Genomic DNA, 27,422 nt, shown 5'->3' with positions numbered 1-27,422 from the left:
CTCACCCCACACACATATTCACCAAAAAATGTCCATGCATATAGTTTGGACATTTGCAAATGAGAGAGAAACTGAATACAACTGGATATCTTCTTATATGAGCAAGGAAACATGGAAATAAATGCATACAGAAATAACCAAAAACATAATACGATAACAATTTCATTAATGCTGGTCTCAGTATTTCAAAGGTGTTTTTTAAACAACCCCCCCCCCCAAAAAGAGAATAACACAGTGGATCATTTTGTAATTCTTTCCAGTAAGGTTGGAATAAAGAGCCATGCTGTGCCGCTTGCCTTATTCATCTGCAGACAGCTAATTTATGATTTCCTCTGTGTGATAGAAAGGTGAGGGTCCTTGCAAAATGCAGTCAAGTCATATTTATCTAAATCTGCAAGATGAATCACCCAGGTCTCTTAAAGCTAACATTCTACCTTCTGACATTTTAACAAAAGACAAGCATATGCAACCCATTATTATTCAAGTAATGTTAGTCAGTGCAACATCTCCAGAGGCACTTAAGGACAGCCTTTTATTGCTGATGCACTCCTGCTATGTTATTCCTAGGCAGATATGTTGAAGGGAATCAGCATCAGATCACAAATTCCTTCCTGCCTCTGAAGTCATGACAATTATTTATCTGCATCCGGCACCAAGTGGCACAAAACTGCCAGCACTTTGTGACACAGACTTAAACTAATATGCAGAATCACCTCCACAAGTGCAAGAGAATATTAAAGATTCTATCTTGCTGTCAGCTTTTCATCAAGGTTTCAGAAAGCACAAGAAATCGGAAATTAATCCACATTGAGTTTTTCAATGGATACTGTCATCTTCCCACTCCGGAGTATCTTGCAGCATTGACTTGTAGAATAATTGCTGCTGAGATAAGCCTTTTTCTGGACTATGTGCAATTAATTCTCTACGGGGAAAGGGGGGGGAAAGAAATTTGACACTTTAATAATGTTTAAGCATACCTAATCTCTTTCTTTTCTACTCAGATGTTTCTTAAATATGAGGAAGAAAAGAAGATTTGAAATTACTTACAGCTGTTTCTTCTTATGTAAATCATTGAAAAACCTGTAATAATCTATCATAAACACCCAAGATGAAATAATAGAAATCAGGATGAGCAACGAATTAACATAAAGATGGCTGCATAATATAATTGCCCTGAATATAACCATTACACTTATCAGAATCTATCCTGTCATTAGAGAGTCAAAGGCAAGATATTTAATACAATTTATAAAACATATGTTGAACTAAATTTAACATTCTCTAATTTATCTACCTTACTATAAAATTGATGTGTCCTCCCCAAATTCTTTAAAAGTAACTAATTCAGAATAATGCTCTAGGGAAGCTGAGGTAGAGATAGCATCAATGAACTTTGTTACAATGGCTGAGAATATGATCCAAAGATTAAAGATAAAAGGGAAATGATTATTTTAGACCAGTGGTTCTCAAACTTTCTAATGCCGTGACCCCATAATACAGCTCCCCCGTTGTGGTGACCCCAGGGGCGTGGCCAAGTGGGTGTGGCCACCGAGTGGGTGTGGCCACTGAGTGGGTGTGGCCAAGTGGGCGTGGCCACAGAGTGGCCGCTGCGGGTCCCATCGCCGCAGCAGATGCACAGCTGCCCTTCCTCTTCCTCGACGCAACCTTTCGCCCGCCCCAGTGACTCCCTCCCCTTTCATACCCTCCGGAGCCCCGGCGTTTGCACCCTGCAGGAAGTGCAGGGTGCCCACGTAATCCTGCTCGGTGGAGGACACAGAGGCGAAGACGCAGCTGGCGGTCCATATCCTTTGCCGGTTCCAAAGGGAGAGCACTGGTGCCGGGGACCACTGCCCCCACCGCCGCTGCCACCGACGGCTCAGATACCGACTGCACTTCCATGGCTCCTGCCTGCCTCAGCTTCCAGAAGATCATCCCGACCCCATTTCCTCACTCCGTGGCCGGCTTTATGAGCCCTCCATCCCCGAGGCGCATGCCAAATGCACCACAAGGATCGAGTCTCTCGAGCTTGACCTACCAACAGGAGCGCCACGCTGGGACATGGCGAGGAGGCGGCGTCGGCAGCTAGGAGGAGCAGAGCACAAACAGCGCCGAATGGAGAGAAGTGTTTCTCTCCATTCAGCGCTGTTTGCGCTCTGCTCCTCCTAGCCTCCGCCACCTCGCCATGTCCCAGTGCGGCGCTCCTGCTGGTAGGTAAAGCTCGAGAGACTCGATCCTTGTGGTGCGTTTGGTGTGCGCCTCGGGGATGGAGGGCGCCTAAAGCCGAGCGGGGAGTGGAGCGTGCGCCAGCAGGAGCGCCGCGCTGGGACATGGCGAGGAGGCGGCGTCGGTGGCTATGAGGAGCAGAGCGCAAACAGCGCTGAATGGAGAGAAGTGAGTGGTGAGTGGAGCGCGCGAAGGGACTTGACCAGGGCAGTGGGTGGAGGGGAGGGTCGGCTCCGGAGGCGGAGGTGGCACTCAGAAGTGAGGGAGGGGGCAGTGGCGAGATGAGCCCAAAACAGTAGTCTGGAGAGCACAGCAGGCGGCGAGGGGAGAGGCCGGAACAAAGAGAGAAGCAGCTGGGAAGCCGGAGAAGCAGGGAAGATGCGGGGATTTCTACAATAGGATGCAAAAAAAAAAAAAAAAACGTTGCCTTGGCACGTTGGCATGCCTTTGCCCTTCCGACCCTAGGAGAAGTTGGCTTGCAAACTTGTTTGGGAGATTGCATGCGTGTAGAATGCCATGCAGTACAAAAACGGTAAGCTTTTTGTCCACTTTATTGGATAAGAGGGGGAAGCCATTCTCTTGCGGGATGTTTCTTGCACGATTGGTTGCTGCATTTTGCTGCATGGAACTCTTGTTCCGCAAAGGCTTGCATGGAGAAGCAGTGGCTGCTTCCTTTGCAGCCAGCCAGGCAGGCCAGAGAGGAAACTTACTGTTTTTAGTTGTTTTCTCTCTTTCTTTCCGCTGCTTGCTCTCTCTCGCTTGTCCTCTGTATTGCTTTCCTCCATGTGCTCCGAAACCGAAACTTCCTAACTTTAAATAGAAAAAAGCTGCACATGCGCAAAGAGGAGGGAGGCAGGAACGGCACTTTCTACAGCCAAATAAGAGGAAGTAGAACAGTTAGAGAAAAGGGAAAAAGAATGGCGGACAGCGTGGTTTGGCGACCCCCGTGAAATGGTCGATCGACCCCAAATGGGGTCGCGACCCATAGGTTGAGAACCGCTGTTTTAGACAAGTGTATGCTAATCTTAACAGCATAATATTGTACAAATGAAATGATAGTGAGTCATAGGGGTCACCAGACTGTATATCCAAAATGTCCCTTCAAATATATTATGAGGGTAAAGAAAGGATAAACTTGGGATTGTCTTAACTCTCAAGAAACAACTTATATTGTATATGTTTTCAAAAAAAAATCCAGTTAAATATGTTAAAATAAAATAAAATAATGAAACAAATGACTATCACACATGTCTCAAGATTAAAGTAGGATTCCACCTTCTATTACATATGTTCCATCATTTATTATTACAGATAATCCTCAATTTATGACGACAATTGTGACCAGAATTTTCATTGCTAAGTGAGGCATTTCTTAAGTGAGTCAGGTCAATTTTACAAACTTTTTTTGCCACAATGGTTAAACAAATCACTGCAGTCATTAAGTAAACCACATAATTGTTAAGTGAATTTGGTTTCCACCATTGCCTTTGTTTGTTTGTTTGAAGCCAACCGGGAATGTCACAAATGGCAATCACATGAACCAGGACACGCATGCTGGTTACTAAGTGCTCGAATTTCGAGCATGTGACTGTGAGGATGCTGCGAAGTGCAAGGACTGGTTTTAAGTCACTTTTTCCAGTGCAACTGTAACTTTGAATTGTTGCTAAGCAAAGATATATATTTTCTCTAAACTAATTTAAGAAAAAAATCTCAATCTATCCAGATAAGGAATCTAACTCCATTAACTTTTAAAAGCAAATGTGTTGTATCCAATTCCAAAACTTTCAGATTTTAATTTTTCACCAAACATAACATAATAGCAATTGAAAGCTTAGTGTAAGTTTCTAAGAGAGTGACTTCCCCAATATTATGTGAAATCTTCCGTGCCAAGAGAGCAGCAGGCAAAATAAGGGATCACTTGCACTCCTTGGATCATGTAGATCTTTTAGATTTCTAGAGAGGATGCTGAGATGCAGAATCTAAGGGTTGCCTTTCATCATTCTTAAGGAACCTCTCAAGAGGACTGCAAATGCTAAGAAGCAGATTCTTACCTGCTATTTCCGTTTAGAAGAAACAGGTTACATGTGATGGAAAGGCTTTTTTTCTCTACTCATCAAAGGTTATACTACATTAAAAGCAGGTAAACTGTTAAATAAGCACACTGTGCTCCCATAACACATACAATAGGGATGAATCATGAATATGATCACAGATTAAAATTCCTGGAAGGTACTATAGCAACCATTTAAACCCAGTGCAAAATTCCACTATTATAGGATCCCTGATAGACCCAACCTCTATTTAAACACACCCAGAGAAGAAGAGTTAAGTGCTTTCCAAGACAGCCAGTTCTGTTGTTGAACATTGTTGAACTTTACAATGTTTTCCTGATGCCTAACAAAAAACTGCATCTTAGGAATTTTCAATGAGTGTAATCTTCTGCATGAAGTCCAATTTGATTGTGATTTTTTAAATCTGCTGTTTAAGAGTTTAATAGCTGAAGAACTCTTATAAATAATACATTCCACAAAAATCATTTGCTTACTATAAACACCAAAGTCCCCATTTTTATGTTATTCTTGAAGAATTATGCATTTTCTACTCAATGGAGTAATGCTGACATCAAGAAGCAATAACTCACAAAAATAACATAGTATACTTTTGGAATAAAAAAAAATCATATATATCCTTTGGACAAGATAGGCACAGTATCAGAAGTTCACAATGACATTGTAGGAAAAATTCACCAGTCTGTAAAAGCTTAATCTCTACTCCATTGTGTCTGTTAATCTTATTTGGTATTTACATAATACTTCATTCTTGATGTCTTTTAAAAAGGAATATAGAAAAGCAGTATTCATTTCAGTTTTGAAGACAGTCTGTTTTATAAACAAGTTTTTTCTTGACAAAGGCTCTGTATTTTTATTAATGCAAAACTGAATTTGTTTATTGTGTAGAATGAAATCAGATCCTCAATGAAAAATTTGTTTTGGTCACAAATTAGAAGCATCACAGTTAAACTAAAGCTGGTCACTTATCCTCAGTTCTCAGAAGCCTCTTCATGCAAAAATCCAACAAGGGTTCTGGATGGTCACAACAACCAAACACAGAAATTAAAATAATATCAATAAAACATAAAAAAATAACAATGAACAATGTCAAGCATGATGAAGCAAAAGATCTCACTACCTCACCAAAGGCCCGGTGAGCTGAAGAGAGAGATCTTCATGGCTCATATAAACAATAGCAGAGTAACATCTCAGAAGGAATGTTGTTCCAGAGCGTGCTGCTGGAGAGAAGGCATGCTTTCCAGGGTCTTGAGAGATGCATTGCTTAACTAAAGAACCCCTGAGTATGACGACCAGGCAGAATCAAATTGTCCAAGCAGATATCATGGAAGATAAGCAGTCCTTCAAGTAACCAGACCTTATGCCATTTAGGGCTTTATAAGGAACAATTGGCACCTTGAATCACACTCAGATACAAACTGAGAAGGAGTTCAGCTTGCAAATTACAGGTGCATACCAAGCCATGCCAATTATTATTCATGCCACTGCATTCTGGTCCAGTTGAAGCTTCTTCATGGTTTTCAAGGGAAGCCCCAAGTAAGGGACCATTGCTGTAGTCAATTTAAAAGGTCACTACAGGATGAGCAATTCTCTGAAATGTCCACTGATCTAGAAAAGGGTACAACTCGAACAGCAGATAGAATTGTATAACCCCTTCCTGGCTGCAACTAACACCTGCTCTTATGTTATACAGACAATGTGATATGACTGTAACACGGATACTTGATGAAAACAGTTCATAGCTTTGGAGAATTCTTTGGATACAAAATCATACCTAAAAAAATAATTAAAAATAAACTTGACATAAGGAGAAGACTTCTTGCAAAAAGAATGTGACTTGGGTGAAATTTCTTGGTTTGTATTTCACAGGTAATAATCAAGATACATATCAAAATAATTATGGCAGATTATGGCAAGAAATTAAAATTGCTTTTGAAAAGTGAAAAAACTTAAAGCCTTACTGGTTAATCCAAATACAACAATGAGCAGAGATGTGGAACAAATTTATAAAATTTACCAAGCTAACTTTTAAGAGTCTGCTTTACAGATGGTATACAACTCTATCAATAATTTCCCAAAGAGATAAATCATAAAGCAATAAATACTGGAAATACCACAAGATAGAAGGGATATATGCTGAATGTTCAAAACCCACAAAACCATTGGAAATACATATATAGTACTATTTAGAGAGTTGTAGGATCAAATTAGAAATGTAACCAAGTTTTTAAAGTAGTTACAATTCCAGAATATGACAAGCAATCTTAATTTATTAAAATATGTGCTTACTACCATGAGGATAAATTTTGCATAACTCTAGAAAAAAAGACATATAAGGACTCCTCTACTTATTAGGCAATTGGGGGTAGAACTTCCACTGCTAAGTAATATGGTTGTAACACACAATATCACATGAGGGCATCATTTAGCAGTAGTAATTCCTGCAATCCCCATTCCCATCATCAAATGAGGATCATGGATTAATTGAACGCTTTCTGCTGGCTTTCAACAACCAAAATCAATAGGAAAGGTTGCAGGAATTTGCAAGTCCCAGATGGTTGCAAGCAGGCTGGCTGGCTGGCAGGTGGGAGAGGGTGTGTGTGTGTGGCCATTGAGGAGCAGTGAAATGCAGAGGGGCTTTGGGTAGTTGGTGCCATATGAGACAGGCTCACAAAGTGGTGTGGCAGGGAAGGTGTGACATGAGTGCGGAAGCTGAGGTAGCTGCTGCAGATGGGAAAGGTGGGTGAGAGGCCGGGGAGACATTACATAAGTGCAGTGAGGCTCAAGAAGGATGTGCAGGTGGGGAAGACTTACCCAAGCAACTCGTGACATTCTCTAGCAGCTTCCCCATTGACTTTAGTTGAGGAAAGCTGCCAGGAAAGGTTGCAATATCACATAACCCTGGGATGCGGCAACCACTGTAAGTGCTAGTCAGTTTCCAAGTGCCCAGATCATAATCATATGACTGTTGGATACTGGGATGACCAGAATTTGAAGACTGATCATAATCACAAATTGGTCTGAAATCCACCCAGATTCTCCTAGATATGATGAGAATGCAGTTTGTCCAGTCTAAGATGTTTTATATGTCTCTGGAGAAACTAACTGTGACACAAAACTCCTATCCTGTTCAAGGAAATAGAAATAACTAAGCAAATGGGTCCATATATCTGAAACCACCACATACAACAGTGCTGGAAAGTTTGTGAATACTTTTGAACATTCAAAATTTCTGAATAAATAGTACTTAAAACGTGATCCCTGAAAGATAGAAGGAAAGCCACAGACCAGATAACCACCATATCATAGCACAAATATGGAAAAGGGGTAGGATGTATGTTAGAAGAGACACTCCCTAGTTTGTTGTTGTTAATTGCGAAGTCGTGTCCGACCCATCGCGACCCTATGGACAACGTTCCTCCAGGTCTTCCTGTCCTCTACCATCTTCTGGAGTCCATTCAAATTCACACCTACTGCTTCAGTGACTCCATCCAGCCATCTCATTCTCTGTCGTCCCCTTCTTCTATTGCCCTCAATCTTTCCCAGCATTAGGCTCTTCTCCAGTGAATCCTTCCTTCTCATTAGGTGGCCAAAGTTTTTGAGTTTCAACTTCAGGATCTGGCCTTCTAAAGAGCAGTCGGGGTTGATCTCTTCTAGGACTGACCGGTTTGAACACCTTGCAGTCCAAGGGACTCGCAGGACTCTTCTCCAGCACCATAGTTCAAAGGCCTCAATTCTTTTGCGCTCAGCCTTTCTTATGGTCCAACTTTCACAGCCATACATTGCAACTGGGAAAACCATGGCCTGGACTATACACACTTTTGTTGGCAGGGTGATGTCTCTGCTTTTTAGAATGCTGTCTAGATTTGCCATAGCTTTCCTCCCCAGGAGCAAGCGTCTTTTAATTTCTTGGCTGCAGTCCCCGCCTGAGGTGATCTTGCAGCCCAGAAAAATAAAATCTATCACTACCTCCATTTCTTCCCCATCTATTTGCCAGGAATTGAGAGGGCTGGATGCCGTGATTTTGGTTTTCTTAATGTTGAGTTTCAAGCCAACTTTTGCGCTCTCTTTCTTCACCAGCATCAAGAGGCTCTTTAGTTCCTCTTCACTTTCTGCCATTAGAGTGATATCATCTGCATATCTTAGGTTGCTGATATTTCTCCCGGCAATCTTAATTCCAACTTTTGATTCATCTAGCCCTGCTTTTCTCATGATGTGCTCTGCATATAAGTTAACTAGGCAGGGCAACAGTATACAGCCTTGCCGGACTCCTTTTCCAATTTTGAACCAATCAGTGGTTCCGTGTTCGGTTCTCACTGTTGCTTCTTGACCCGCATATAGGTTTCTCAAGAGACAAATGAGATGGTCTGGTACTCCCATCTCTTTAAGAACTTGTCACAATTTGTTGTGATCCACACAATCAAAGGCTTTTGCATAGTCAATGAAGCAGAAGTAGATGTTTTTCTGGAACTCCCTAGCTTTCTCCATGATCCAGCGTATGTTGGCAATTTGATCTCTAGTTCCTCTGCCTCTTCGAAATCCTGCCTTTACTTCTGGTAGTTCTCGATCCACATACTGCTGGAGTCTAGCTTGTAGGATTTTAAGCATAACTTTACTAGCATGTGAAATGAGTGCAATGGTGCGATAGTTTGAACATTCTTTGGCATTGCCTTTCTTTGGAATTGGAATGTAAACTGACTCCCTAGTTTACTGGAACATAAACATAAAGGAGGGAAGAAGGATTTTCAAACTTGTAAGATTCTGTTACTATAACTTTATGATAAAAGTAGTATTAGTTCACATGATTTATACTTCTTGACTGGAGTGACATCAATTTTGTCAAACTGTCAAATTGACTCAACACAAAGAATCAGATGCCTTCAAACTGATTAGAACAGTCAAGGAACCTCTGAACATGGACACAGATTTTCTGTTGAATCAGAGTTTAGAGTCACATTGTAAATTTGAATTGAATTGGCTCAGCTCACTGAAGTGCAAATTCAAACTGAATCAACTCAGCTCATGAATTCATACATTTAAAATGGGTCCTGGCTAACTCTTCATCTGTACTTTTTTCACTTTTGTCAATAATTTCTCCTAATGTGATGGTTTCATCTACGTCATTAGTGTATCGGATACATATTTAGAGTTTTTGAAGTTCAGCATGCCTTGAAATATGTCTCTATAAACCTTAGACACACAGTAGAAAAAATATTGAGACCAAAAGTGTCTTTTTTCTCTTTTTACTAAGACAAAAATCTTTGACATGTTACACAACAGAAAAATAAATTAAAGATAGCTTGGCATAACGCTTTTATAACCAACTCAATAATATTTTAAATCAAGATCTAATTATGTATTTGTTCCATAGGGAAGCAAAAGAAAATTAACTGTCCAGTTTGGATAAATTAAGTGGATTGGCAGTCTCATTTCCACTTTACTTAATAATTCATGGCTCATATTTGACAGATACTATTCAGCAGACAACCTCAGCTACTATTCACTTATCTTCAAAATCATAACAAATTCTTAAGTGTCACATCTCCATCAATGAATACATTCCAGATGTAGCCTGATGCAGGTAAAATCAAACTCCCAAATATTTACAGAAAGTATTTTCTATACCATTTTGCATTACTTTTCCAGAGGTTTACTAAGAAAGACACAACAAATTGTTCTATTTAATATGCTACATTTTATAATCCTTGCTAGCCACTGATATGGTATCTCAATCAATAGAAAGTAGGATGTTTTCTATTACGTTTTCTCTAGAGTTTCCTCCCAAGAGCTATTCCTCTTTTCTGCATTTAATATGTGTGTGTGTGTGTGTGTGTGTGTGTGTGTGTGTGTGTGTGTATATATATATATATATATATATATATATATATATGTATATATAGCTCTGGGATGTAAGATAAAAGGCTTTTTTTTATTAACTGCTGAGCTTTCATTAACAATTTTTTATCTGATTGACTTTAAATGTCCATACCTGGGATTCCTATATTCAAAATTATTAAAGACATATATATATATATATATATATATATATATATATATATATATATATATATATATACACATACACACATACGTACACATACATATGTATATACATGCGTGCAGGACACAGACTTTCATTCATTCATTTCTATATTTTATTCAGTAAGATTCCTCTCCAAATTAAAATGAGCAATCAAACCACTCTGATATTCAGCATAAACCTACACAGGAGTACCAATACATTCTCTTAATTAGGGGAATATACCTAGCAGTTGGTCGAAACATAGGAAAGTTTTATAGTTTCTGTTCTTGTTTCAGTCCCAGATTTCAGTATTTTTATAGACAGTCATTTAAATAGTTTTACTAGCAGCAAGTGTAAAGTGTACACTGTTCTATGAAAACCTGAAAAGCTACTGAAATTTACACTCTGTATACTCATGTATTTCCTGCAGTGGCAGCAGGGGAGAATACTTTCCTGAATGATTTTATCAATAGAAACACCAGTAATGGTAAATCAGTAATCATCAAAATATCTGCATTGTAAAATGCACAGAAAATTGTGGTTTGTCTTACCTCAGGGATTAAAGGGAACTTTCATTGTAGGCTTCTAAAACTACCTCCTTTGACTTACATGCAAAATTGCCCTTTCAGAGCTTGACAAGTTCCCAGTTACAAAATCTGCCTAAATCAAGAGGAGGTGATTAATGTGGCTCTAATGTAAGCACACAGCCAACCTCTGTTTGTTTGTTTGTGTATTGACCCCAGCCAATAACCTTACCGGGTCTAGTGAATTCCAAATAAGAAACAAACATTGCTTGTCACTTACCAGCTCTTCACGAAGTTGGGAAATGAGTTCATCTTTCTCTTTTAGTTGCAGTTTCAGAGTCAAGCATTCATCTTTCATTATATCCTATAATAACATCAAAAGAGATGTTACAAAGGGCTTAGCACTTTTCCCCCTGCTCCTCACAAGAAAAGACAATGTCACACTGTGCCAAATAATTACATCCAAGTAATGAATCTCGGGGCTCCCTTTTCATGTGTGATATTTCTAATAACATATTCTGCTAGTAATATAAATATTGTAACTTAATGCCACTGAAATACAAGCATATTATGTAAACCAAACTGTGAACGGAACCCTATGTGTTAAGTCCATTTGGTCAGTGTGTAATTCTTTTAAGCCCCTGCAGTGATCTATGGATGAGTGTGTCTAATTACACAGCCAATGTTGCTTGGTTTTCTAGTCATTTCCTCTTTCCAGAAAGTTATCAACATAAAGCAGTTTTGTTAGTTTATTTAACAATAAAATCTGCGATAAAAAGTTTCAAGTGGAACTTGCCATAATATTTTGCAAAGCAAAGTGCTTTGATCTAAGATTCTATGCAGGCAGCTTTGCCCTCTTCCAGGTTTCTTCATTCCTCTACATCACTGGTATCATTTCTTTTTTTATTTCCCAATGCCAGGCTTTATTTCAAGGCAGGAATGCATCACCAGAAATTTAGGAATTTACAGGTACATAATATGTACTGAAGAATGGAAGAAGTCATAATGTGTACTGAAGAATGGAAGAAGAAGAAGAAGTAAGAATGTATTGTTGCATTTCAAAAATGATCTCTCTCTCCCTCTCTCAACCTTTTGGTATATCTTTCCTGTTCTTGCCCTTCATAAAGAACTACTGAGATCCCTCTTTTAAGCAAGCTGATTTGCTGATGGTATAATTGAACCTGTCATATTTGCAAACTAACCCACATAAGATAAGATAGATAACATAAACTTTATTGCCATTTTTATACTGTGGGCACAATGGCACACATCAAAAATGAAATTTAGTTGCCCATTCTCAAAGTGAAACACATACATGACACACACCTAAACATATTATGAACAACATATGTATAGACCCACATCCCTACATATACGTAGCAAATAAATATTAAATATTGTCCATCTTGAATATATAACGGAAGGAGGAAGCTTGAGAGTTCGCAAGGTTAATGCTGTATGGAATGAAACTCTGGCTGAATCTGGATGTTCTGCTTCGGATACCACGAAGCCTCCTCCCAGAAGGTAACAAGGAAAACAGGTCATGAAGAGGATGTGAGGTGTCCCAGATAATCTTACGGACCCTGCTCAAGCAGTGCTTCTGTGCTATGTCCTGGATGGGAGGGAGGGAACTGCCAATGATCTTTTCGGCCATTCTCACCACTCTCTGCACTGCCTTCCTGTCTGACATATACAGTATGTCAACATTCTGAAATTCTGTAAACACTGGGCTTTATGACAAATAAGGAATTTGTCAGGTGAAAGTGACCAGGGACAGGAGTTTAGTTGCATTTGACCCCATCTTCGGGCTCCCAATTCTTCTATCTCCAAAAAACCATTCTCAGAAAAGGCGATTGCTATTCGTATTTATAGAATGCATTTCCACTTAATTATATTTTTTGAAGAGGAATAAGCAAGGCCTCTATCTGAGAAGATTCCATGCCATCAACAAGTTGTAATTCCCAAAATTATTATGGGAAGGCACTACAGTTAAACTTGCATAAATCTATGTCATTTTATAATATATTTATATCTTTTGAATACAAATAGACCTCACTTAACAACTGTTCTTTTCAGCAAGTTACGTCAGTGCTGAAAAAATAACTTTAAGACTTGTTTCCACAATTATGTATGCCTCTTGTAACATTACCATGGTCATGTAATCAAGATTCAGGCAATTTGCAGGAGGTGGACATTTATACCATTGCAGAATCCTGTAGACACATGATCATCATTTGTGTCCTTCAGTCAGCTTCCAATAAGCAGAGTCAATGTAGAAGCCAGCAGTAAAATCAAAAGACACAATCATATGATGTCCTGCTTAATAACTGTGAGCAATCTGCTTAATGACCATGATGATAGTGAGGTTGTAAATCTGTCACAATCATGATGTCTCGCTTAGTTACAGACTTGCCAGTCATTGTAATCATTAAGCAAGGACTACCTATATTCAAATACCACTTATATTTACTATAAGACAGAAAACAGAGAATGCCAAAGGCCAGATATAGACCTTTCAGTCCTGAATTACCCAGAAGGAAAAGGATATATCAGTGATGGCGAACCTTTTAGAGTCCGAGTGCCCAAACTGCAACCCAAAACCCACTTATGCATTGTCGAGTGCCGGGTGGGTGTGGCCCATTGGGTGGTTGTGGCCCATTGGGTGGGCATGGCTGCAGTGGTAATGGCAGACTGGGTGGGGTTAAAAAGTTCAATCAATCAATTCCAACTTTGCAAGATCTTTTTTTTCCTCGCGAGAAGTTGAAATTGACTGATTGAACCTTTTTTTTTTTTTTGCACAGCTGAAGGCCTAGGACTGGGGCGATGGCGCGCGTGCCCACAGAGAGGGCTCTGAGTGCCGCCTCTGGCACCTGTGCCATAGGTTCGCCACTTCCCATTAAACTAAGCCAAGCCAAGCCAAATCACTTGTTTAAAGCCATTTCTCTCTCTGATATTAGTAGAAATTAGTTATGAAAGAGAGGAGTGGGAATAAGGATTTTTTTTTACTGTTACTCAATTATTATTTCTGGCGCAACAGCCCCTTGCCAATAAATGTTGTCCTTTGCATTCAGAGAAGTTTACAGAAAGAGTGGCTCACGGAAATAGCCATGAGATCCAAAGATCTATAGCCAATCTCATGCAAACAGGACACCGGCTTCTGTTTAACGGAATAAGACATGACAATAAAGAACAGAATGCTAAATAAGCTGAGCTACTTTTCTCAGAGATTAACAACGCAACATGCACATTAATATTCATTTGACTAAACTGTACTGTATGGGATTTGCAAACTGTTATTGAAATATATCTTTCTTTTTTTTAAAAAAAGTGCCAAATCATTTAGTTTTCTGAAGAAATACTTAAGATACATATCACCCAATAACCTATCACCATTGAACAACAGAGTAAGAATATAGTGAAATGTGTAGAAACACTTGTGTGTATATGAGCCGAGAAACTGACTACAATCTAGCAACATCTCCATCAAAAAGCAGCTGGGATGAGCAGGAAAATATATGTCTACCTTTGAAAGAATTGAAAAATAACAAATAGTAGAAACTCTGAGGTGAAGAACAGGTTGTAATTTCAGAGCCTGCTGTCTCTTAGCCATTACTGTCAAATGCATCGCAATTTGTTATGAAAGCTTTTAAAGCAAAGGGGAAAAGAAAGACATAAGAACATAGATTCCTATTTAGGTGAGGGGAAAAAACACTGTGAAATATGAATTCTGCTACAGAAATTTGTCAGAGGAATTTGTCTCCTAAAAATTAGCCACAGAAATGGGATGACTGAAAAGGCCTCAGCACTGCAACATTCTATGACACAAATCAAACTTCCACTAAAGAAGCCAGCTGCTTTTTAAACAAAATGCAAGTAATCTGGAGAAAGAAGATTTAAAAATACTATAGGTGACACCAACTCCCCCCCCCCAAATATGGAATCATTCAAAGTTTTGTCTTCATTTGTGAAATTGAAAAGATTCAAGAATTGAAGAATGTCATTCCCACTCCTTGCTATGGCTGCTTTAATGTCTTTTGCAGTGTTGAAGAAGGAGAAAGCTTTGCTTCTTGTCTCTATCTAATGTCATAAGCTGCCTGGAATCACCTGTCGGTAAAGTGGGTGGCCATTTATATTTATTTAATTAATAAATAAATCCTCTGATTTGGGTTTGTAGTGATGCTATGATGAATCAGATGAAGCAATCAGATGAAGCACGGTGTGGCTTCAGGAAGCCTTAATCCAAAACTTAGTCACATCTGGAGGAATGTCTCAAAAGTTAAAATCACATGGTTCTGTTCCTATTAAGAATGTATTTCAGAATTCCTGTTTTTCTCCTCTTTATTATATTATTATACATATGATAAAGGAGATCTGGTGGTGTAGTGATTAAAGCACAGTATTGCAGGCAAACTCTGCCACAGCCTGGAGTTCGATCCTGATGGAGCTCCAGGTTGACTCAGCTTCCATTGTTCCAAGGTGGGTAAAATTAGATTATAGGAGCAATGTGCAAAATAATGCTTCTGAATTGTAAACTGCCCAGAGAATACTGTAAAGTGGTATATAAGCCTAAGTGCTATTGATATATTAATGCATTATATTGTTTCAATATGAGGGAGACAGTTTGGTTTAGTGATTAAGATACCAGACTAAAAAACAGGAGACTGTGAGTTCAAGTCAGTCTTAGGCATAAGCTTGCTGGGTGCTTTTGGCCAGTCATTCTTTCTTAACCTGGGAAGGAAGCAATGGCAAACTACTTTTAAAGTCTTTCATTGTAATTGGCTTCTGGCCATTCCGGTCTGTTGGAAGATCATCATATCTTGCAGTAACTAATATCCTGCAGGGAAAGACCACCGTCGAAGGAAAAATCAACAAGTATTTCAGGCATCAATTGCAAGCAGACTGGAGATCCTATATTTCCTTCATTCAAGTAACACTGAATCCTGGAATCATTGCTCAACCGTTAATCCTGAATTTACAAAGACTGAGATCCAGATACTATTTTTGTATTATTATGCGATAGACACCAAGTTTAGAAACTGTTCTGCATAGGGCAAAGTTATTTATTTTTACAGTGAATAGCATAAGACTTATTATTAATTTCCTAAAGGTCTGTTTAAACAAGCAAAGATATAAGTGGGCAAGCAAAGATATAACTTCATCTCCTTCGTACATCTCTTTTTATATTCTCAATTTATCTATGCACACTGTTAATGTTTATCCAATGCTCTAAAATGATTTACTACTATCAACCAAGATAAAAATAACTATTATTTCTCTTGCTCAGTTATTCAAAACAATCTAAAGCAAATAATTCCCTTCACATTTTATTTTCAGATAAAATATTTAATAGTTTTCCTCAATTGTACTTTTTGAAAAATTCACAGAAAAGTATATTTAATTGACTTATTTTTTTCCAGTCTTTCTATATTTCTATACCTTTTAATAGGTCCTAGTAGTGGATTTCCTGAGTAAGAGTGATTCGATTAATGAGCTCATTATAATTCATTAAGGAGTGTTGTGTGGATGGCTGCCTACTTTAATTAGTTTTATTACAGAACAAAATTGCTTCATATACCAAGCTCAACGACAAACACATTTGGAAAACATCAGAGTAGTAATCAGACAAAATATGGACCATTCATTAGACAATCTGTCTAAAGACATTAAAAGCAAGAAGAATATTAAAATGACGGACATTCCAACATTATTAAGTACATTGAATAATTTTTGATGTTAAACAATTTCTCAGTTTTAACAATTCTGGGACAAAATGAGCAGTCACAATTCTCAGAAAGAAATCCGTTACAGGAAAGGTGTTGATATGATGCAGGAATTGTTCTATCCATAATTATAGCATATGCTGACAGTAATAGCATCTGAAAGTTTAGAAGGTCACATTTACTCAGATAATAATTCCTAATAATCCCTAGCTCTTCAATGACTCCCTTCAAAGGAAAATTTAATTAGTAACTGGAAGCCTTACCCACCCTTCAAAAAGTGTGCATTTGTGAATTTCCACACTTGTTCTTCAGTGTTGGCCACTCAGAAAAAAATACAAGGACTTCTTGAAGAAATCAGTTGAATTATTCAATTCTCCAGCATGATTGGATGGAGAACCCACGGATGGGTTGTCTTAATCTATCTGCTCCAATTAGACTAAGTCTGAAATTTAGTACCGCCCCCTCTGTGCCAACTGCACCCCAGTTTTAGACTTAGTCTCTTTGCCCCAAGACGCGTTTTGTCTTCGCTCCTGGAGCAGAAGACTGTTTAATTCTATGTAATTACTTAGCTCAGGCTATTATTATTATTTGTTATTTTATTATTGATTAAGAATCGATTATATCTAGAAGAAAGATCAATTATCCCAGTCTGAAGCCTATTCAGGCTGACAGACTCACAATCCTCTCCCTCTAGGGGGGGGGGGAAACTTTTCCCTTCTTTGTTTTCCCTCAGTTAGGGACAGCAAGATCAAACCTTTGATTTAGGTCGTTTTCAGAGCCTCATCAAGCCTGGAGGGAGCCAGGAGAGAGCAGCAGGTGAGAATTTGGGCGCGGCCCAATTTTCAGAGCCGGGAGGGCCTGTCAGGCCTTGGACGACAGCTTTTCCAGCCGGCCTAATCACATGCCACCAGCTGCTTTAGGAGCCCAGGCGATTCACCTGAACGAGGGCTCGTTGCAGCTTAGACCCTAGGCCTCAAGGCCTTCTCCCAATTTTCGGAGCCGGGAGGGCCTGTCAGGCCTTGGACGACAGCTTTTCCAGCTGGTCTAATCACATGCCACCAGCTGCTTTAGGAGCCCAGGCGATTCACCTGAACGAGGGCTCGTTGCAGCTTAGACCCTAGGCCTCAAGGCCTTCTTCCAACGGCCGTTTTTTAGGGCGCGAAATTGGCGGCCGCCATTTTGAATTGCCTCCCAGCAGCCATTTTGGGTGTGGCTGAAGCCCCCGGTGGCCATTTTGTATGTGGTTGAGGCCCTCGGCGGCCATTTTGTGAGTGGCGGAAGTCACTGGCGGCCATTTTGTGGGTGGCTGAAGTCGCCGGCGGCCATTTTGTGTGGGGCTGAAGCCTCGGCGGCCATTTTGAGTGTGACTGAAGTCACTGGCGGCCATTTTGTGGGTGGCTGAAGTCACCGGCGGCCATTTTGTGTGGGGCTGAAGCCTCGGCGGCCATTTTGAGTGTGCCTGAAGTCATTGGTGGCCATTTTGTGTGTGGCTGAGGCCAGACTGCCTGGAACTTTCTTCTGAAGGCAGTATTACATCATCGTTGGCAGGATCGTCGAGAGAGCAGGTTCGACCGGGGAGGGCCGGATTGATCCCAAGTGATCGGGGTGCCCATTAACTCCCCGCCCATCCCCCTCTTGGGCTGAAGTATCTCTGTAGACTCCCTTGGTGAAGTACAGCGCCGAGGGGGGCGTTTTGCCAAGGTTGAGACCAGAGCAACTCATCATGGCAGAGAAAGGCAGCGAGCCGGCCAAGAGGAGTCGCCAATCAGAGGCAAGTGGTAAGAGCACCACCAAGCGAGCCCGGCCAAGCAGGGAGCCACAGAGGGAGGAAGGGTGCCAAAGACTGAGAGCGGCCTCCCCAGATCTGACAGACACGATGGGAAGGTCTATTTTGGAGCCCCTTTCTTCGTACAGTGCCTCAGCCCCAGGGGCCTGGTCTCCCCCCAGGGGAATTCCTGAGTCAGATTCAAACCTAACAGTGGCTTCAGGGAGGGGTATAACCGGTCAGGACACCTCAGGGCCCCAGGCCACATTCACTCCCACTGCAGCAGGACTTCGCCCTCCTGAGAACCAGGCCCTGAACCCAAACCTCCTCCAGTCCATGATAGCCCAGGCTGTGGCTCAATTTATGGCCTCCAACACCCCACAGACACCCCCCCAGGCCACGTATCATCCACAATCTCCAGATTTGATGGAGGATCCCTCATCGGATTTGGAATCTACAGGGGCTGAACAATCTGGCCTGATTTTGTTTGAGGATGAGGGCATCACTCCCTCTGACCCCACCCCTCCTGTCGGTCTCTTTGACCATTCATTCTTTAATTCCCTGCTACTCAGGGCCTGCACTAGTGCAAACCTCCCCCAAGAACAGGAGACCCCACCTCCAGGGGTCCCCACGCCATATACACCAAGCCCTCAGTCTCGCAGAACAATATTCCCTGCCCTCCCCTTTTTCTGAATATAGTTCAAGAACAATGGGAGAACTTAGGATCCTTCTTAAGCCCCGGTGCAGTAGAGAGAACATTATTCAATGTTGCCCGTTCCCTGGCCTCCCTATTGGAGATTCCTGAGATTGATGAGCCTTGAACTCATTGTCTCCCAATGTTAACATCCCTGGGGACATAAATGAGGCACTTAGGGCGGAGGATAAAAAGATTGACTCCGCATTGCGTAGTTCCCATCTGGCATCAGCCTGAGCAACAAGGGCGGCAACATCCATGGCCTTCTTCGCTAGGGCTTCAGCCCTTGGGTTACGTGAGCTCCAGGACAGGATCCCTCCAGACCAGCTCAGAGCTCACCAAAATCTGGGTAAGTTAGTGGCTACATCCCAGTACCTAGCCGACGCTTCTCTGCACATGGCTAGATACACTGCCAGACCATCGCTGCAGACATCTCAGCACGAAGGTTCCTTTGGCCCAGGAATTGGCGAGCAGACACCAAGACCAAGTGGCGTCTGGCCTCTAAACCTTACACAGGTGGACATCTCTTTGGTAAGGCACTAGGACCATACTTAACTGAAGGTAAGGACAAACGTAAAACTCTGGTTAACTCATGTCACAGAGCAGTTACAGGAGGCTGCCTTTCGACCAGCTCCATCCTGGGACTGGGCCCAGGCATCCCTCTATTCCTTTCAGAGACAAGAACGACAGCAGGATCGTTCAGCATGCAGAAGCAGACCACAGATCCAGGCCAAGCGGCCCCTTCAAGACCGAGGGGCCGTTCCTCTGAACGAGGCAAGTGACCTCACAGTCTCACTTCCCATAGGAAGCCAGCTGGCCCCTTATTCCAGCACTTGGGCAGTCACCACTACAGATGCCGGCTGGTCCCTTATTCCAGCACTTGGACAGCCATCACTACAGATGCATGGGTGTTAGACACTGTCAACAAGGTTTGAGACTAGAATTTGTTCTCAACCACCTGACAATTCCGCTCTTGCCCTATCCCAACGAGCAGGTCCAGGGCTGACTTTATGTCAGATGCCATAGCTCATTTATTACAAATACGAGCAATTGAACCAGTACACAAGACCAAGAAGGACGAAGGTTTTACTCAAACCTCATCGTCATCCCTAAGACTTGGGGGGCTGGAGGGCAATCTTAGACTTGAAAGGTCTAAACCTTACTTGAGGTATAAGAAGTTTAAGATGCAACCACTTCAATCAATCCTGGCCAGCATCAGGCAAGGTGACTTTCTTACCTCAATAGACCTAACTGAGACATGTTTCCTAATCACCGCAAATTCCTCAGATTCAGCTATGCCCACTACCAGTACAGAGCCCTACCATTTGGCCTCTCATCGACACCAAAGGTATTTACAAGGTACTGGCAGTGCTCGCAGCCCACCTTAGACAAATTCCAATCAGAATTCAATGCTATTTAGATGACATACTAATTCAGTCATCATCATTCCGAAACGCTCAGTCAGACCTCGCCCTAGCCATCAAGGTCTTTCAGGAGCACGGGTTTTCTGTTAATTTCCAGAAAAGTCATACAACAACCCGGCTCCTCCATTTGGGCGCTGTTATAGACACGGACAATTGTACGGTCTACCTATCTCAGGACCGAAGGAACTCTATTCAGACTCTTGTATGTCAGATCCTAAGGGCCAGAGTAATCACATTGGCCTCCGTATCACAGCTACTGGGGAAGACGGTGTCCTGCGTGCAAATTGTGCCATGGGCATACCTCCATGCCAGAGAATTACATGGCTTCTCCTTCCATTTCAGAGACTTGAACTCCCTTCAATGGTGGGACTCCCCGGCGCTGTCACGGGGAGCAGTATTAGAACCAGACAGGATTACCATTACCACAGATGCAAGCCTGTTTGGGTGGGGGCACACCTTCACACGCACTGGGCTCAAGGTCGGTGGTCCAAACAGGACCTAAGGAACAATATAAACTGGCTGGAACTCAGAGCCATACATATGGCCCTAAAGAGATTCACCGATATAGTACAGGGCCAACATGTCCTGATTTTAACCGACAACATTACAGCCAAGGCCCATGTCAACAGACAAGGGGGGACAAGGTCCAGGCCTCTCATGCAGGAGGCCAAATTGCTGGGGTCCTGGGCGGAACTGAATCTTCCCTCCATCAGGGCGGAGTACATATCCGGAGTGACCAACCAGCAAGCGGACTCACTGAGCAGAGCAACCGTGGATCATTCTGAATGGCAGCTGGATCCGAAGGTGTTCAGAGAGATCGTGGACAGGTTTGGTTCCCCAACCTTAGACCTTTTGCCTCCCCCACCAACTCACAACTTCCCAGATTCCTTTCTGGGTTCCCATCTCCATCAGCGGAGGGAACAGATGCACTCCGCAGTCCCTGGCCCAGGGAACTGCTCTGTGCCTTCCTTCCTCTGCCGTTTCTTCCTGCCACGATCAGGAAGATCCTTCGCGAACGAGCAGAGGTCCTCCTGGTTGCGCCGCATTGGCCGAGACGCTCTTGGTCGCCGACCTGATGGAGCTCTCCGTATCACCTCCATGGAGGATCCCAGCAAATCGCATCTCCCACATTCAGGGGGAACTACGCCATCCAGACCCTCAATGACTCCAGTTAACCGTCTGGCACTTGAGAGGCAGGCCTTAGGCTGAGACTCATATTCGTCAAGGGTCATAGCTATGATTCAGCAATCCAGGTGACCCTCGACGAATAGAATATACGATGCCACATGGAGAGACTCCTGTAATTGGTGTTCAGTTCAAAAAATTGACTTTTTGGCGGTTTCAATGCCAGTTATCTTGGAGTTCCTGAGGGATGGTCTAGACAAAGGGCTTTCCACAAGCACCATCCGCAGGCAGGTAGCAGCACTTGCCACAGTTATTTCCTGTGGCAATGAATCCTTAACACATTACCCTATGATACGCTCCTTCCTAAAAGGAGCTAACAACGTCAGACCATCAACTGTACATAGATACCCCTCGTGGGATCTTCATCAGGTTTATAGGTTCTTGTTTCGCACCCTTTGAACTATTGACACTGGTTTGTTTAAACAGTTATCGATGAAGGTGGCATTTCTTATTGCTGTAACTTCAGCGAGAAGGATATCTGAACTGGCTACTCTTCAGTGAGGAAGGACCTGTGTACATTCCATAAGGACAGGGTAACCCTTAGGCTAGGTCCCTCCTTCGTGCCTAAGGTCAAGTCCTTGTATCCTAAATCTCAGGAAATAGTTTTGCCGGACTTTTGTCCTAACCCATCTAATGAGATAGAGGTTCAGTGGAACAAATAGGATGTGCGCAGGGCTTATATTGTTATATACAGAGAACCTCATCTTTCCACAGAACAGAGGCTCTGTTTGTGTACTATCACCCTTCATCACTAGGTCAGAAGGTTTCTTCAACCACAATACGCAGGTGGATTAGAGTTTGTATTTCTCTGGCATACCAGTCTCAGTCACTGCGAGATCCCAGGCATATCACAGCCCATTCCACCGGGGGGCAGCTACTACAGCTGCCTCGTCTACTCAGGCCTCCGTAGAGGGAATTTGTAGAGCAGCAACATGGGCATCGCCCTCTTCCTTTGTCTGTCACTACAAGAGGGATATATATGCATCTTCTACGGCTTCATTTGGCCGCATCCTAGAACACGCATTAACATTGGGTGGGAACCAGGCCCAATCTAATTCCCCACCCTAGGGACACAGGGCTTTGGTATGTCCCATCCGTGGGTTCTCCATCCAATCATGCTGGAGAAAGGGGCGTTGTCTTACCTGAACGCCTTTTCTCAGCATGATGATGGAGAATCCACTCCCTCCCATTAGGTCAGTTGGCCTGGTCCCCATTTGTTCAGACGCGTCAGACTAAAGTCTGGGTATCGCCTTAGCCTAAAACTGGGGTGCAGTTGGCACAGAGGGGGCGGTACTAAATTTCAGACTTAGTCTAATTGGAGCAGATAGATTAAGACAACCCATCCGTGGATTCTCCATCATCATGCTGAGAAAAGGCGTTCAGGTAAGACAACGCCCCTTTCTCTATCTGCAAATATCGTAGAAAAAAGTGGCTATGCTGAGAAAGTTTCAGATGTTTAAAAAGGCAGAAGATTGGAAGCTACTGGTTAAAATGAAAAAAAAATTGCAAAAATGACTACTTTTTTTTTTCCTTCTAGCAAACAGGCAGTAGAGTTATTTTTTATAAGACTGATACTTCTAATTAAAAGAAAAAGAAAATGTAGAAAATCAACAAGAGCCCAAACTGTACCAAGTTTAGGAGAATGTTTATTATGGCTGTCTATTTTCAGAGAGAGAGATTTTATATGTTCTAAATATAGCCATTGATTACATGAAGGTAAAAACTCACTTGAGATAAATCTTCAATGACCTATTCATATGCATGTAAATTTCTTGGCAACATGCTATCATTAGAGGTGGGTTTTATTTCTCTTTTCAGTTTTCCAGAAGAATTTGCTTATTTAAGAAACAAAACAGAAATCCCACTGGCTGAGCCCAAGTATTCAAGATTGTCTTAAGCAAGTCTTTAGACCACAATCATATTGTCCATAGCTATTCTGGTCTTTGTTATGAATATAGAAAATAAATATATCAAACATCACACAAAGTATACCTTATAAAAGCCCTGTACAACATGGATTTTCTTAAGGGGTTTCTCTGAATATTACAGGTTTCTACCAAAAAGACACAGTATAGCCAGACAACTCTTATGCAACATAAATTTGATCTCTCTTAACCCAAAATTGTAGCTTTCATGGCATTAATCGATATCTACGAAAAGTTACTGTTGACAGCAGCAAATATCTGAGTTTATCTTATTAAAATCTGGTAGGCACGCCTTCTTACTTTTTCACTGAATTCTTAAATATTCTTATTAGAAGAACTAGTAAAATGAAGGCCCCCCTCAAGGAGAGCTTGACTGCTCGTGATTGTAAGCATGCAGCTTTCTTGGCACTCTTACAGAACAAGCTTGCCTGTAAGCCTAATTCCCCTTCCAGGGGAGCCTATTTAGACTAAGTGCATGAAAAAATTACTTTAAGCTAATGATCTTCTATAAATCCATTTTCAGTTGCTGGGAGGTAAGAATTTCCTTGGAGTATCCTCACATGAAAAAGGAACTGTGATATCCCAAGAGCACAGTGTACTACAAGAAACACATATCCTAATGGAAGCAGATTTGGACTTTCTTTTAAAAAGTCCTAGAGCAATAATTTGCAGGATTTTTTTTAATCCTGATTCAGATGATTAATTTAGCTACAAGTTACTAAAACAAAAGTAGACCATACAGAATATCTAGAAAGGTTAGCCAAAGATAAACCCTGAAGAAGAATCAGCAACTTTTCTATTCCTCACTACCACAACCCTAAATATGTATATAGAGTGTAATAATAATACTAATAACAACAACAACAACAATAATGGCATTAGATTAAAAACTTGGCTAGCCAATACAACTGTTACTAAAATTTCTGAGAGATGGGGAAGCCTCACTTACATACTGAGCAGACTAGCTGGTTACAATCTTTCATGACTATTTCAAGTGTTGTTCTTTCAAAATATGGGGAGGAAGTTAACAAAGAAAGAAAGCTATTGTTGTCATTGTTGTTGTTGTTAGTTGCAAAGTCATGTCTGACCCATTGCGACCCCATGAACAACGTTCCTCCAGGCCTTCCTGTCCTCTACCATCTTCTGGAGTCCATTTAAACTGACGCCTACTGCTTCAGTGACTCCATCCAGCCACCTCATTCTCTGTCGTCCCCTTATTCTATTGCCCTCAATATTTCCCAGCATTAGGCTCTTCTCCAGTGAGTCCTTCCTTCTCATTAGGTGGCCAAAGTACTTGAGTTTCAACTTCAGGATCTGGCCTTCTAAAGAGCAGTCAGGGTTGATCTCCTCTAAGACTGACTATAAGCTATAAGATTGTCAAATTGTATCTTATACCTTATGGAACTTTCAAAGTTTATTTTAAACATTATGACATTTTCTGTTGTCCATTAGTCCAGTTTGAACAGGAACACAGCTGCTTTTTTCTCCTTTTGGGGGGCCTTGGAAATATTTTCTCTTCAATTCATTAAAGTTGCCAGCCCACAAGATTTGTTCTACACATGAAATTAAGTAGAAGTAAAGCATCATGCTTCCTGTCATATAAACTGTCATTCTTTTGAAGGCCTGTTGTCTTCAAGATGGAATGATAATTATGTAAATAGAATTGACATTCAGAAGACATATTAAATCTGCTTATTATAAATTTAGTCATTTAATGATAACTAGATGTATCAGTTCAAGAATGTAAGATAAATTTGGAATATTGCAGTTAGAAAACTGGCACAGTTTTTTTATCAGAATAGAAAGCTCTATTAACCAAACAGGAATTTCTCTAAGGAAATCCCATCTTGTTATTTTATTATGGTTTCCTGTTTTACTTGTTTGTGTGTCTTAGCATGTGACCTGAGATAGTGCTGTTCCATTTCAAATTAAAACAAAAGTTTCTAGTTCTGTCTATGAAAGGAGAATTCTTTTGTTGAATTTTTTTTTCCAAATTGTATCCCTATTGGCCTTTATTAACCAAAGAGTTAATGTAGCATCCCTAAAGGGATTCAATGAGACCAAAAAGTATTTTGTACCTCTCTATATGTCTGTTTTAGGATATTGTATATTATCACTGCTTAAACATTACTCAATTAATTGATTTATAGGAGAGGCTTCTGTAATAGGTTTCATATTTATATTATTAAATATCACTTTTTATGTTATTTTATTTTAATCCACAATTGCTTGCCCAACATATAGTTCAGAAAATTATTTGCAAATAAAAGGATAGGTTTGGAGGAAGAAGACTGAATTCAGTATTAACTTTTAATCATTTATTTTTTAAGATGACCTTTTTTTTTCCCTCTCCTAGTCCTGGTTGCAAAATTCAGGATACACAAAAAACAACTCAAAAATCAGCCAAGAAACATCTTCAGGAAGCTTTTACTACAGCTTTATAAGTGTATTATCATTCCAAGCAAATATTGATGAAAAATGTTACATCATTGCTAGGAAATATTAGACAACATTATAATTATGATAAGCACTCATTGCCTTGAATAAGGAGTATAGTATTAGCTTTAATTTACAAATTTCTCTTGTCTTCTTTCTTAGAACAGTTTTCTGCAGAGAATCATTTAAGTTTCTAGTTTCAATTAATTTTGAGAAATCAGAGGAGAATTTTGACACCCTAATAATAAAGTTGAAAACAAGATCTGTATATCTCATTTATATATAACGTAGAACAGGGGTCCCCAACCCCTGGTCTGTGGACCAGCACCAGGCCATTGCATGTCAGAAACTGGTCTGCAGAAACCAGAGTGTCAACTCTACAATGAACCTGGCTGAAGCCATCTTGCTCATTCTAGATTGCCACACAAAAAGGATGGGATGCAAAGTTTTTTTTGCTTTTGGTTCCCATGGGAACCAAAGTCATTCTATCAGTTAGCTTAGAGAGTTGTTAGAAAGCCCACCAAATTATTCTATTGGGAAACATAGCTGATTGTATAGCACTGGGGTGAGAAGTTTGACTTTGTAATAATGTAACTCTTTGGAGGGAATTTCAGACTTGGTTTCACTTTTGACCGTGCCGATATTTTATAACCAATAAACATGTTCTTTGAGGAAATCTCTAGCCTCAGAGTTCTGATTTTGTTGGTTTTAGCATTGGAACCATGACACAGAGAAGCCCCATCCGTGGGATGCAGGCAGCACATGAAACCAGGACCCTCTCCAGTCTGTGGAAAAGCGTCTCTTACAGAACCAGTCCCTGGTGCCCAAAAGGTTGGGGGCCACTGACCTAGAATGCAGAGGTTCTTTCTTCCGTGATGTTTAATCTAACTAACCATTACTACTTAGTGCTAACTGTAAACTAGGCCAAGATGTTTTGTTCAGCAACAAATGACTAAACATACCACAGCCAAGCCTAGCAAAATATAAAGACCGTCTATGGGTGAATATTTCTTCCTTCTTTCACTGAAACATCTGGAAACTTGGAAATTACTATCCAACAAGATTAATCAATCTGCATGACTAAAATAATAATAATGTTGCTTCTATTTGAGAGTATACCATGAGTTTGAACAAACATCTTCTTCAAGGCATCATAGTGACATTATCCACAGAGTCAATACATACAGTAAATGATCAATTCCCTGTCTTAAAATTTATGATCTGAAGCTATTTTAGTGATTGGTATGCATCCAACAACTCTAATATCTACAATGATGATCTAAAAAGCTGAAGTGACAGCTTCATATTATTTAGTAATTTTTCCCCTCAGTTAATTCTCATTTACTCCTAGGACCTGTCTGTTTGAGAGACACAGATTGCTTACATAAAAAAAAAGGATATACCCAGCATTAATTTCGTTTTAATTTATGGAAGG

General features: G+C 40.9%; 1 protein-coding gene across 2 annotated transcripts in view; it reads right to left on the bottom strand.

Annotated features, from left to right (window-relative positions):
* The window catches only part of LOC120312546 (serine-rich coiled-coil domain-containing protein 1-like), a 549,974-nt gene that overhangs the window by 343,659 nt on the left and 178,893 nt on the right, over positions 1-27,422 (bottom strand). For both annotated transcript variants that reach the window (XM_039353388.1, XM_039353390.1), the window contains exon 5: positions 11,119-11,202. In XM_039353388.1, the coding sequence (XP_039209322.1) occupies positions 11,119-11,202 (84 nt within the window). The remainder of the gene's footprint in view (positions 1-11,118; positions 11,203-27,422) is intronic.

Source organism: Crotalus tigris, unplaced genomic scaffold, assembly GCF_016545835.1.
Source record: "Crotalus tigris isolate CLP2741 ecotype Arizona unplaced genomic scaffold, ASM1654583v1 scf7180000018518.1655711, whole genome shotgun sequence".
NCBI lineage: Eukaryota > Metazoa > Chordata > Lepidosauria > Squamata > Viperidae > Crotalus > Crotalus tigris.
This window is presented reverse-complemented; position numbering and strand designations above follow the sequence as displayed.